Source organism: Phaethon aethereus, assembly GCF_964289735.1.
Source record: "Phaethon aethereus genome assembly, chromosome: W".
Lineage (NCBI taxonomy): Eukaryota > Metazoa > Chordata > Aves > Phaethontiformes > Phaethontidae > Phaethon > Phaethon aethereus.
The window spans coordinates 4,868,280-4,881,955 of NC_138581.1; the positions used below are offsets into that span (position 1 = coordinate 4,868,280).

General features: G+C 43.8%; 1 protein-coding gene across 1 annotated transcript; it reads left to right on the forward strand.

The window, feature by feature from the left end:
• Window positions 1-524: 524 nt before the first annotated feature.
• LOC309415265 (haloacid dehalogenase-like hydrolase domain-containing protein 2) lies at window positions 525-12,675 on the forward strand (the record flags this gene model as incomplete). Its single annotated transcript, XM_082012732.1, has 6 exons — window positions 525-625; window positions 3,218-3,426; window positions 5,893-5,977; window positions 10,767-10,983; window positions 11,495-11,558; window positions 12,572-12,675. 6 exons carry the CDS (start codon window positions 525-527, stop codon window positions 12,673-12,675), a joined length of 780 nt encoding a protein of 259 aa, XP_081868858.1.
• Window positions 12,676-13,676: the final 1,001 nt, after the last annotated feature.

The following is a 13,676-nucleotide window of genomic DNA, read 5'->3' on the forward strand; positions in this document are numbered from 1 at the left end:
GACTGGATCACTGTAGATCTTGCTTAAAAAAGTAAAATTAACAATATCCACTTTTGCAGAGCATTTTGAGCTTTATAGTCAGAGCGCTGTATCATCGCTTAGTAGTATTGTATTTATTTTCACTTGAACAGCGCCATTGGTGTCAATGGGACTTGCTGAAATGTGCTTGCTGAGGCCTTGAACCAGCAATACCAGAGCTAATGATCCTCTTCCCAACAGTTTTACTTGTTTAGAGAATTTTTTGACGTGCACAAATAAAGGCATTTAAAAAACAAATAGCACCTGATTTCCATATATAGAGTCTTTGGGAAAATACCACTCCATCAATTATGTATTTTTTTTAAACACTGCCTTTTATTTCTCTGTCTAAAGGGATCCATTTAATACTGCGAGTAATGTTCTGAGTAATACCGGGCTTGGCATAAATGAGGCGCTTAACTGAGTTCCTTATTTTTATTATCCATTGTCTGCTAACCAGTTTTTTTGTTGTTTCATTTATTTGCCTTTTCCCAGAGGAAGGAAGGATGGCAGCTCGGCGTGCGCTGAAAGCTGTCTTGGTGGATCTCAGCGGCACACTTCACGTTGAAGACTCGGCTGTGCCAGGCGCGCAGGAAGCTCTTAAAAGGCAAGCTACCTTTTTTGATTTCCTCTGATAGGTTTTGTCAGTGCTGTTTGCACAAAGATGCTGCTTTAAGTAAACGGGCCCAAAGCTTCTGCCTTTTTATGCTGTCGTGGATAAGCAAGTACGCAACCAAATTCTGCTTTTATTACACCTGTATTAATACCACGAGAAATCAGCAAAGGGCCTAGATATTGAAAAGTCACCTGCAGCTTTCCTGAGTTGCTCTCTAGGTCTTACCTAAGTCTTTTCTAGACAGAAAAACATTCACAATGTTTCAGCTAATTCATATGGGACTGCAGCCTTAACCAAAGTGGAAAGTAGTTAACTTAACCTGAACTACCCCATGCACACCAAAGTCACTTCAGCTCAGCTGTTCCTCGATGCTTTGTTTAACTACAGGAACGTGATTGCATGTCTGAGCCCTTAGGCCTGTGGTGAGCTAAAGTGGAATAAAAGAGGATAACTTGGCCTAGGGAGCAAGGCATCTTTTGCAGAGTTCTCATTTCATTTGACCTTTCAGACAAGGCTTTGCTTTATTATTTTTAAAGATTCTCTGCTAGGTAAACAACCTCAGGTTTTTTTTTTAGTTTGAGGAACATTTGATAATAGAGCCCATCTTTTGTAGTAATTTCAACACATTAATAAACAGGACAGTTAAGTTCCTCTTTCTCCTCTGATGAAGGGGTGCCTGAAGAAACTGAGGCATAGTAAAATGACTTAATCTGTCTGAGTCACTGGCAAAATAGGATATGCAATGCCAGGTATCTTTGTACTGTGTTATGATACTGTTTTCCTGGAGAAGTCACTTTGAAGAAAAACACAAAAGTGATGCGTACTATCATGGTGAGTGAGGGAGGACACCTTAAGATGCTGTGAGAGTAAGACTCAGGAGAGAGGAATAAGGGTTGAATTAAGGATGAGAAGTTTTTACTGGAGTGGTATTGGCTGCTTAGATTTTATAAAGCTAGACTGTTGCTCAGAGGGAAGGTTCACCGAAGGATTAGGAAACTCTGCATTTCTTTTGATAAATAATTCTGTGGAAATAATTGTCTCCTAAAGATGTAAAATTGCGAGGAAGTAAAAACTGCTAAAGTGTTTGGGTACAGAATAAGTACCCTTCATTCACTGGACTTTGCCTGCCTGGTGTTTCGTGCTGCAGGGGGAGCTTGTGCCAGGTGAGAGAGTCAGCATTCTCAAAAATCCATATATATATATATATATATATATATGTAGAAGTGGTGATACTGTCAAGAAGAGCTCAGTATCTGTCCTGTCTGCTGCTTACCTCCAGGCAGCAGACTGGACAGAAGAAGGCTCTGCAGAATCAGAAGACAAAGGGGTTTATAAAGCCACCGATTCTCCTTTGTCTTCTGCTTGATTCCTACTGAGCTGTGCTCATGCAGGCCCTGTACTGGCTTTGGCAAGGGAGAGGGTTAGAGAAGCAATAAGGTGCAGAGTCTGGTGCTCTTTGTCAGCTTCAAGCTGCTGTCACAGGTACAGAGAGCAGGTGTCATTTCATGTCTCTTTGCTTAGGTGTTTGAAAAAAACATTTTCTCATGCTCTTTTCTGCTAACCCGTGTCATTGTCCTTCCTAAAGAGAAGCTGAAATGATTGGCATGCAGCTTGCTTAGGGAATAAACGGATAGATTCCACTTTTAGGGTTACTTCTTAGTATTGAGGTCCATAGGAAAAAAAAAAAAAAATATTAGCAGCCAGGGGACTTTTTTACCAGTTCATTCCTGTGAAGGGTCAGCCTATCTTTCTGGGTGGCAGACCGGACAAGAGAAAGAAGTGGCAGGTGCAAGCAAGTCTCCAGCGTTGACCAACTTTATTCTGACGTTCTCCATGCAGTCGTGATGCCAGTGTTTGTTTCTATAGCAACAAACAGAGAAAGTGATGGTGGGGGAATAATTAAAGGGAACACCATTGAAATTGTCACTTAAAATTATTTGATTGTTTGGTAGCATGTACTGTCAGCGTAGGGCAATAATGCGGTTTTATGTGATACTGGTGTTCCTCAGTAAAGGGAGAAATGGCTGCAAAAGCTGACATAAAGTCGACACACAGGTAACGCAGGCTCCTAGAGCATCCTGCGTCTCTGAGCCACAGCAGCTGTCAAATCCACTCGGCCTGTGGAGTTCAATATATAATTTAGCAACAAGATTCTTTTGTTTGTTTATTTTGGTTCAGGGTGCTGTTGATCCAGAATACAGGGCTGGTTTATTTGTTTTCTAGTTTGAATTAAAAGGCTTTGCAAAGTAGTTTTTGTTGATCATAGATGGTTTTTGCCACTACTATGAAGATGGAGTTTGGAATCACCATTTTCCTCCAGGCTTTTCTTGGTAGAAGCAAAGCAGGGCGGGGACTCAGTCTTGTTCTGGCAGCTGTAATTCTTGCCATCTGTTTCTCATTGCCCTCCAGTCCACAGAAGTTAACAACCTCATGGTTCTTGTGTGGCACAAGTACTCTGGGATGTATGCGGTCTTTTCATCTGCAGCCTTGAGACAAACAGTCCTTTTTCAGTCCCAAAGAGACGTATGAGTGTGTAAATAGAAGAATGCTGTGACCAGCTTGCCTTTGTTCTTTATCCATCAGGCTGCGCAGCGCTCCAGTTACCATTCGATTTGTGACGAACACAACGAAGGAGTGCAAGAGAGACCTGCTGGAGAGGCTGATGAAACTGGGGTTTGACATTGCAGAAAATGAGATCTTCACGTCTCTGACTGCAGCCAGAAATCTTTTGGAGCAAAAGCAGGTGCGGCCTCTCCTCCTGGTGGACGATAAGGCCCTGCCTGATTTCACAGGTGAGGTGGTCAGACAACAGCATGAGGGAAGTTACTGAACAACTAAGGAAACATAGTGCTCTCCATTTTGTAGAATGATATATATACTACTAGCCATGATGAAGTGTGAGATATGGAACTCTCCAGAGTCATAAAGGTTCTTTCTTCCTTTTAAAGTAACATTAAACAATCTGAAGTCATAGCTTCTTGAGGAGTAGTGGAAATGGCAGCCAAAGCCTTCAGATAGTCAGGAATTAAGGTAAAACTTGATACTTTTTATTAATTTCCAGTGTAAAAAAAAAAAGTAGTACTTATCACTAGATCATTGGAGATTTGTTGCACCTACCAGTGCTGATTTGTTTGATAGCAAGGATGTGTCAATTTGTTGGAAATCAGGTTCCCTCAGCTATTGCACAGAGGTTTTGCTTGTGAAGAGCTGAAAAGCCAGTCTGTAGGCTCACGCAGGAGGCTATTTCTCTCTTAATAGATTATTATTAAATGTAAAATCTCCAGGTAGTTATTGTTACTTATCTTGTATTGAACATCTACGTCTCACTCCATATATTTTGACACCTTAACTGGTGACAGAAAGTTCATCGCCCTAACTTCTCTAGATTGTCATCTCTAAAGAACTGGTTAAAACTTGCTTTACTTTCAGATGTTCCCATTTCCCTCCCTCAACAATAAGGGGAGTAGAAGATGATATATTCTAACTTGGGCATGTCTGGCAGGTGCCTGAAGCTAGGACAGCTAGTCTTTGACTTAACCACATCATTGTTTCAAGAGTAGTGAAGATACCCACATTTTTAACATACTCAGAGTTGAAGAATGTGTATTGTATATTCAGGCTTTCATTTAAAGTCAAGGCAGCAAAAATGTGGATGGCTTACTACTGCTCCCTGCCCCTTGCCTTGTGAACTGAAATCCTTATGGCTGGGTAATTGAAGTAGGTTCTAATCTTGCTAGGAGTTAGACATCTTCTGTTAAATTTTAGTGCCATAGTCTAGTCAGTAATCTTGAGAAAGGTAGGTGTTCAGGAGAAAAGCCTCTGTGGGCTTTGAGAGCAATGAGACCTGATAATCTCTTTTATCTAACATCGTATCCAGAGAAATATGCCCCCCAGCAATATTCTCTATTTGTGTTCTCAGGAAGGCTTTCTTGGGTCAGAAACAGCAGATACAGCAGCTATTTCACTGAAGGTAGTTAAATCAGCTTAATCTCCATGTATTTGGGATCTTTCCATGAGTTTTACAGTAACTGATGTTAATTTTGTAAAAGATGGCAGAGATCAAAGTATCAGCAGAGTGCATTGGTGGCATTATCCGTGTTGCTTGGATCTGGGATGGATTGTTTTGTTTCTTTTTGCTGCAAGCAGTTTGGCTCACATTCTGTCAGTGCTGCTTTTGAAACATTTAAGTATGATGGACAATGCTTTACATTCATGTTAATGGCAGCAATTGGACTGTTCTTGGATAATCTCTCTCTAAAGTTGGTCACAGATAGATGAATGTAATCCATTCTTGGTTAAAGGACCCAGATGCTTTTGGGTGGTGTCACAAATCCACATGGCATCTCTCCACGTACATTTTGCTGTCTGAGCTAACTGAAGGACACGTGGCAGGAGACATCAGCCAGCGGGCTGCCATGACACTCTCAGGAGACCCAGAAGCTCTAGTTGTCCCAGTACAGGTGTAGAGGATGTGCTGTGTAAAGGTGGAACAAACCCCCCAGCAAGTGCAGGATGCAGCTGATACTTAACCTGCCCTAAATAAAACTCTGGTACTACTGTTTCTCCTGTAGGTGCTACTCTGCCTCCATTGTTGGTTCTGTGCAGAGGTGGCACTGCCATGTAAAAACAGTTGTGCTCCTCCGGAGCAGTGCGGGACAAAGAAGGTGCAAGCTGTTCTCAAGGGGACTAATCCATGTTAAAAAAAGACCTTCCAGAAGAGCCAAGACTAATCTAGTGTAATAACTTCTAGGTCATACTGCGATACTATCTTTGCCATCATAACCAAACTGATACGTAGAACAGCAGTCAGGCTTTATACCCTAAGTGGAGTTAGTTCTGTGACTAGGGGGAATAGAAAAAATGGATGGAATTCACTAGTCTTCTTGCTATACTGTCTTACAAAGCAGATAAGTGTATGTAGAAAGAGATTCTCAGGCAACAAAAAGTCATTCAGTTAATAAAGTGATTTGTGCGGTCTGCTGCATTTCAGTGGAGGCAGTGGGAGAATTGCTGTTCAACGGTTGTTAAAGACTATCCAGATGCAGAGTTGTGTTCATTGTGAAGGATGGCAGAGTCTGGATAGAGCAACACCTTTTCTACAGATGCTTTCCTCATTTCTAAAAGACATAAAACTAGTCAATGTGATGTGTCTGTGTCAGAAAATGCTCATTTTTGCTGTAAAGTGATTAACTGCAATTGTTGACTGTGTACTTAAGAATAAAATTTTGTTCGCTCAGAGGCATGTTTTGATTTTCTAGGGATAGCCACTGATGACCCCAATGCAGTGGTGGTAGGACTGGCTCCTGAGCACTTTCACTATGAGATGATGAACAGAGCGTTTCGGTAAGTCAGCACCTCCTCGTGGCTTTTGAAAGGTGGCTTTCTTGTGCTGGGCTCTGTACCTCTACATGCGTGAGGAAATCCTTCTTGTATGGGGAGAAGAGGGTGGTAGCAGTATCACCGTTACGGAGCATGGTTATGTCTGAGAGCCACTAACCTCAGTGGATCTGGGGCCTTAACCATGAACTTCAGGCAGCCCAGCCCTGGTTTTCGTAGCCTTCAGTCTGTAAATAAAACTACAGAAGTACAGTCACGGTTGTCATGGAGGTGAAAAAGTTAGCAGTGCTTCAAGCAGAAATACACAAAAACAAGGATGTTGGGAAATATTTGGGAGATGGCTTCTATGTTCAAACCTCAGCCTTTGGAGCCAAAATATTTTAGGGAAGTATATCCAGTGTTGAGGGCAGATTATTCCTTATCTACCTAATGCAGGATATCTAGCAATATCTTTGGAAGCCTCTTGTGTTCAGGAGTGACTAGCACAATATGCTGGGCTAGATGAACTATGGAGCAGATCTGGTCTGTCTTACATCTAAAGCTCTTTGTTTTGTCTCTAGATTAAGGGGTAAATCAGATAAAATTTATCTGTGCCTGTGCATGCGCCAGGCTGCAATAGTGCATGCGGAGGTGTCCAGCCATGCATCCTTCTCTCTAATTCTCGTATCTGCTCATCACAGCACTCTTGATTTTAACTCAAAAAAAACCCATTAGCTTGAAGAGACTTGAACGTGAGCCTGTTGCTGAGTTTAGCCCCAGTGATGTGCCTTTTGTGTGTTCTGAAATGCGCAGAGAAGGGTCTTCTGAGCGTGCCCCTTACCCTGCACCGCAGCAGAGCCTGCTGTGCCTCCATTTCCTTTCACTGGGAGCTCTCTGAGCCTGCTGTCCTTCAGCAGTGGTTTAGGCCAAGCTGATCAGCCTGGCTTTGTAACGGAGGAGGAGTACCCGTCTGCACAGCCCATCCCAGCTGTGGGAATGCTAATGCCTGCGAGCAGCTGGTAACCAACTTTCAGTGCTATCTCAGAACTAAAGAGGACATCTGGTAACACTGGTTGACTCTGTGCTGTGCTACGATACATGTGATGAGTCCTTTCCACTCTTTGCTCACAGGATGATGGCTACCACACAATTTTTCACCTGGAAATTTGTAAAAAACCCTGATCTTAAGCACCTTAATCTGTCTTTATAACCACTAAATCCAAAAAGGGAGCATCAATTACCGCTCACCAGTATCTCACAGAGGTTCCTTGTAGTAGGAAGCCAACACTGTCCTTATCTGCATGCCAGTTCTGTGTCATAAGAACACGTATTGACCCAAACTGACTCTCTGGCAGCCTCATTACTGCATGTTGCCCATGGCATTGATTTTAGAGTTTTACAGTGTGCTCATGAGTGGACTCTTAATTTCACAACTGCGTGAACAACCCATCTTGTGTTCCAGTGCTTACATCACTTTATTGATAGTTCTGTCATGAATATATTAAAAGTTGAATGACAGTCATTAGCTGCCTTGGGCTGGAGACCTGGACACTGAAAACAAGAAACCAGTCATCACATTCAGAGTCCCTGCGGGCCCCGGGCTTCCCCAGGCCAGCACACGCAGGAAAGCCTGCAGAACTGGAGGTGGGCAAGGTTGTGTCAGGCTGGATTTGGTCTTTTTTGCATTAAACACAGAATTGGACCCTTGCTCTAGTAATGGAAGGAAGGTGCTGAAGGCCAAATTTCGTCCCCTGCAGTGGGCACAGCATATCCTTGTTGCCAGAGACAGACATGTACTCAACGGGGTAGCATGGAGTCCATGCTGCCTGGGCATCCTATATCCAGGGCTGTCTGGGTGGTACAGCTGCGTATTGAGCAAGGCGGAGTCCTTCAGCTCACCTTGCCTTGTGACAGACGCATTCCCAGCCGCTCGTCTGCCTGGAGGAAGATTTCATCCTCTGTGAATCTCTCCTGGATTTGCCTGGTGTTTTCCTGGTGCTGTGTTTCAGGCTGGGCAGAGAGAGGCCCTAGGATGGGCTCTGTCTGAGCTTTTAACATCTCACTGACTTGTTCTGGGGTTTTCTCCCCTATTGAGGGTAAAGTGTTCTGCTGGTGTCAGTTTTGTTTGGTCTAATGAAAATACTAACTACTGGCCACATTCTTTTCTTCTCCAGCCTTATGCCATGATTGTATTCCTTGTTCTTTACTGCTCAGGTAGTTAAGTCACTTGGGATTTGTATTGCTCATAGCAAGACTTTAAGGTGAATCTGATTAAATGCAGGTATCCATCTACAGTGCCAATGCTTGTATCATCTGAGCTGGTGATCCTGGGCTCCTGAGGGAGAGAGGAGGCAATTGTAAGGCATCGTTCCTTTTTTCCCCTATAGTGCTTAAAATAGGACAGTTGAACTGTGCCCTAGAAGTGCTTTTTCCTCTCCACTGACTGTGAAGAGCCCAGGCTGACTAATTACCTGGTAGGCAGGTTGATATCCTGATAATCAACCAATTACTTGGTTGATATCCAACATTAGGTTAGGTAAATCTAACCTGATATGAGTCCCAAACCAAGATGCACAAAGTAAGGCCATTCTCTAGGCGCCATTTGAAATGACGGAGACTCAATTTTTCCTTTTGTATACATGGGATTTTGATGCCACATTTAAAAGAATTCTCTCAGGTGAGATCTTTCCTGCTGTGGTGCTGCTGTCAAATTACATTTTTCTGTGTCCTAGAGGCATCCTCCCATCGTGAACATACCTGGCTGCTCACAGACACACATGCCAGCTCTCTTCTTGTTGAGCTTGCCTTGGAATGCGTTGATTTGATAGAGGTGTTCTGTGATAATTAAGTGAAATGAAATATTATAATTTATGTACTGCTCAGAGTACCCAGGCTGCTCTGTAAGCACATGGGAAGGAGCAGATGTCCTCCAAGGAGCGTACAACTCCCCTAAGCCAGCCTCTGAGCAGAGCGACGGCTGAGCTCCAGAAGGGCAGTGAAGGGAAAAAAGCAGGATTTTGTTTGTTTTCTTAAAGGTGCTTTTTTTTTGGTAAATCAGGTGGGGTTAAGGGGAAAAGAAAGCCTTCTTTCTACCCTCAGGATGAATGGCCAATGTTTCCCCTCTATCCCCCAGCTTTGCTAGTTACATTCCTACCCACTGCGATAAAAACTGGAGTTGCTTCAGCACCCGAAGAAGTGCTGTAAGGTTGAACGGGAAGCGTTTGGCAGTTACCTCAGCTTTTATAGACACTGTCTGGAGCGCTGAAACTGATGCTGGGGAGGGCTGCAATAACGTTGCTGTGCTTGGTAGCACCTGGAGGATTCCCCTGGCACAGCAGCTATGCAGGCTTCCCTTTGCTGCAGGACAGGTAGCTGCTGTGTCTGCTGTGAGGAAAAACTACCAGGTAGGTAACGGAAATGGAAGAATCAAAGATTAGGTCCAGATTCTGTGAAAGCAAGTTCTCGCAAACTCCCGTTTATTAGTTTGCTGTCAGGGGTCCACTGTTGGGGCACTGTGTGTGCTGACGAGGCACACTCCCTGCCACGTGGGTTTTACAAGGCAAGCGTTAGGCAAGAGCCCTCAAGCAGACGTGAAGAAGTGAAGGGGGTGACAGGGTAGCGAGGCTGAGGCGCTGATTGAGATCAATACAGCAACAGCAGTTTCTTAATTAATTCTTCCCTTACATTTTTTCCCCCCACTCCAGACAGCGCCATGTTGTGTGCAGGTTTTTGTAGAGGTAGGTCAGCTGGCAGGCTGGCTGTGGAACGCCAAGGAGGGTGCACGCTGGTGTGTTGGGGCAGAAACAGGCCCGTGGAAGGCGAGAGGATCTCAGCTGTTGGTGGGGAGCAGTTCCCAGTCTCAGACTTGGTACTTTGGCTGTACTTGCTTCCTGAGGCTCCCGGCTGCTGTGCCCAGCCAAGACCATCCTGTAACACTGCTGAAGCGTGCGTTGTGACCCTTATTCTGTGATCCTTTGTACTCGGAAGTGTTAGGAAGCTGGTGACTTCTTGCTTTGAGCTATCTTCCACTTGGAATTTTTGGTTTGCGATACCAAGGAGCCCAAATCCAGCTTTGTTTCTAAAAGGCTCAGTAATAGCGCTGTTAGCTGAGGAATTTGATGGGACCTGAATGCGCCTTGTTTCTTTGTGCCTTTTCGTGTAACTTGTTATTGTAATTCCTCCAATGTCAAAATATAAAGTTAACAGTAAAATGATTTCTGCTGTACCTGAGACTCACCTGAACACGCATCTCTGCTGGGAACACATAGCTGTTTGGTTGTTACAGGTGATACCCGCAGACCCGAGAGCTGCTGGGCCGCCGATTTCCTGGCAGAGCAGCCTGAAAGCACGGCTGTGTTCTCAGTCCAGACAAGGAGATTAAGGCTGTGGCCATCGAACTGCTACCTACAGCCACTACCTGTGGTTAATGTATTTTAAAATATTTGCTTGGGGAAATCAGGGGGGTTTTAATGTTAGGATGTTTGCCTGAGTGAAAAGTGAGGCTGCTTAGAGTACTGGACCTAATTGCATGAGAGATCTAGACTGGATTTAAAAATAGCTGCCTGTTACAGTCCTCAGGATAATAAATTCTTTATTTGGGTGGTTTGTTTTATTAGCTGTTTCTGGGGAAAAGAAAGAAAGGAAGGAACTTTATTTAACTCTCCAAGTGAATGCTAGCTTGCATTATAATTTGGGGCTTCATGCAAGTCAGTGGGAGTTTTCTCATCAGCTTAAACGAAAGCCAGTTCAGGCCTTCAGCTGTAAATATCATTTCTTTAATCTAATTTTTGTACTTTCATCTTCATTCATTCTTTAGGTTGATTTTGGATGGTGCTTCTCTTATAGCTATACATAAAGCCAGATATTTCAAGAAAAAAGATGGCTTGGCTCTGGGACCTGGACCTTTTGTAGCTGGGCTGGAATATGCGACGGACACCAAAGCGATGGTGGTGGGGAAGCCAGAGAAGACCTTCTTCCTAGAAGCTCTGCGAGGGACTGACTGTGCCCCAGAGGAGGCAGTCATGATTGGTGATGTATGTAGGGACCAAATACCTTATCACCCGCTGGTTAATGTAGTGCTCATCTCCACTGTGTGTACGGCCTCCCAAATGCCACCAACTGATCTTTCTAAAAGTGCTGTGATTAAACCAGGGGTGAAAATCGAACCGTCAAAACTTGCAGGATTTAATGTGTGGTCTCTGGGGTTAGTTCTCTTACTTCAGAGGGCTCTAGAGAAGGCCTAACCGTCCTACCCCAGAGCACGGGCAAGAAATTGTTGATACGAAGCGCCTTGCTGTGTCTTTCATGTCCTTTCTAAAATCGCCTATTTCTGTGCGATTGGATTTCATGACTTGATCAGGCAAAAAGCACATAGTAGAAGTATTTCTGTTGACAGCTTTTCTGCTAGGTCACTATAGGATTTGACTTGGTATAGCTGCTTTTAAGTGGCTAGGTAGTGATGTGCAAAGCAGAAAATGTCATGAAAAACTTGTTCACAATTTGTGTCTGTGACCACTAACCAGCAGCTCTCCTGCTGTCTCCCAGGACTGCAGGGATGATGTTGGTGGCGCCCAGAATGCAGGCATGCGTGGGATTTTGGTGAAGACTGGTGAGTACTCGATAGAGACATTTCAGGAGTCAGTGGCACATTCAGTGTCCTTGCCCTGGATACTGGCAGCCCCTGTGCCCAAAGCGAAGGCGCGCCCTGGGTCTAGCCCTGGTGCTTTGTCGAGGCCTGCCATTCCTACCACGGGGCTGCTGGGAGTGCCTGTGTCCATCACCCCGTTCATTTTGGGGTGAATTCAGGAGATGCCTTTCCTCAGCTGCAGCGTGGCAGCCTGTCAGGCAATAGATTGCAATTAAGTCAGGAGAGGCCGTAGACTACGTTTAACGTTTCAACCGCAGGGCTAGAGCACAGACTCCGGACTGATATGAAGTAATAGATGGGGGCAGCTGATCTTGTAGGTGTGAATTTTTTGCTCTAATGACTCTAAAATCCTGAGCACTCATCAAAGAATAGAGAGAACTGTTAACTGTGACATCTTAGATTGCCAAAATCGGTCATACCAAAGTAACCTCTAATCATTTGGGAACTCTGATGGCATTCCCTAGTAGTTACAAAAGTAATTTTGCTTCAGACAAAACCTTAAGGGACTGACAAGTATTATCAATGTTATTGATGGTACCATGGACTGGGTAAGGTCTTTCTGAGGTGGCAGCTGCTCACGCCACACGGTTCATGATGTTGAAAATGAAAGCAAGTAATCCTACTCTTCCTCATAAAACCCAACAGAGAAGATGATAACATTATTATTTGAATAATATTTGTGTCTACCACACAAATATTGGAATAGTCAGTGAAAGAGTAGTGCCAGTACAGTAGCGTGAAACCAGTGAATAAGTAACACTACTTTTAAGCCAGAGCCACCCCGGAGGAATCTTCAGTAAAACTCAGTGCTTGTTTAGGGAAGGCTGGTGGGCTATTTGTTGCAAGAGAACCTCAGATGAACATTCCTCCTGCCATGTCTGGTTGTTAATGATCCAAGGAGGCTGTAACTTTCAGGGAAAAAAAGGACACCCAAAGGAGCTTGGTACATGTGTCTTTTTGGTACTCTGTTACAGGTAAATACCGACCGGCAGATGAAGACAAAATCAATCCAGCTCCTTACTTAACCTGTGAGAATTTCCCAGAGGCAGTGGAACATATCCTAGGGCGTCTGCTATGAGCAAGGGAACAGTTAGTTCGAAGAGACATCTGTTTCACATCACTTCCTTTTACTCTTGCTTCAAAAATTAAGGTCACAGGATCAATTGCATGCATTGCATCAGAAACCTAGCCATGAGGTCCTTCTGCTGGAGCTGTGAAAGGGCGAGGATGGGTGTGGGCCCCAGCGCGGTGATGGCGCAGCCCCTTTCCTGTAGTAGTTTCACAAGGATGTGGTGAGGGACCGCGAATGCTCAGCGGGTGAGACAGAATGGCTACAACCAGCACAGCTGCCTTCCTGAATGACATGGGGAACGTGGCAGAGAGGTCTGTTTTGTTTTCAGTTTTCAAGAAATAACTGATGAAAAGCCCTGTTGGAAACTCACGTTTTGCGGCTGAATAAGCTAAACCGAAAAACCCGCCAGAAGTACTCAAGCAGGTAAACCTCAAAGATGAACAGAGCCTTAGTCAGCCTGTAGCGATTTCACTGAGTACAGCTCTGCTCTAATTTAGAGATTATGTACATTTAGAAGCAACTTTTAAATTAAAATATCACCATTGTTTAATAAGAACTACTGTTGATATCTTTCCTCTCGTTTAGAACAGATCCTGGGTTTTGTTTTTCAAATTTTACATAAAATTAAAACTGTCAGCATTTTACAGATGTTTTAATTAGATGCTGTTATTAAAAAGAATGGTGCAGAAACAAAAACCTGGTATTAAATGCCTTAGAGATTGTGATTTTTTTGAAATTAAACTTCAGCAGGGTCCTATTAATGCTACAGTTGCAAAATTTCACTGTTGTTGGGGTTTTTTTTGTTTCTTTTTAATGTTACGGGAAAAATCCTACACGAGCCATGGGGACAGATTCCACTTTTTACGCAGTTGGTTAGTAGAGCTGGAAAACGAAATTTAATTCTGTAGAACGCAATGCTTTTCCTGTGCGCCAAATCCCCAATATGAACCAACTTTGTAATGATAGTAAATAGCTTTTCTGGTCCATTTGCAAACTGTAATAATCAA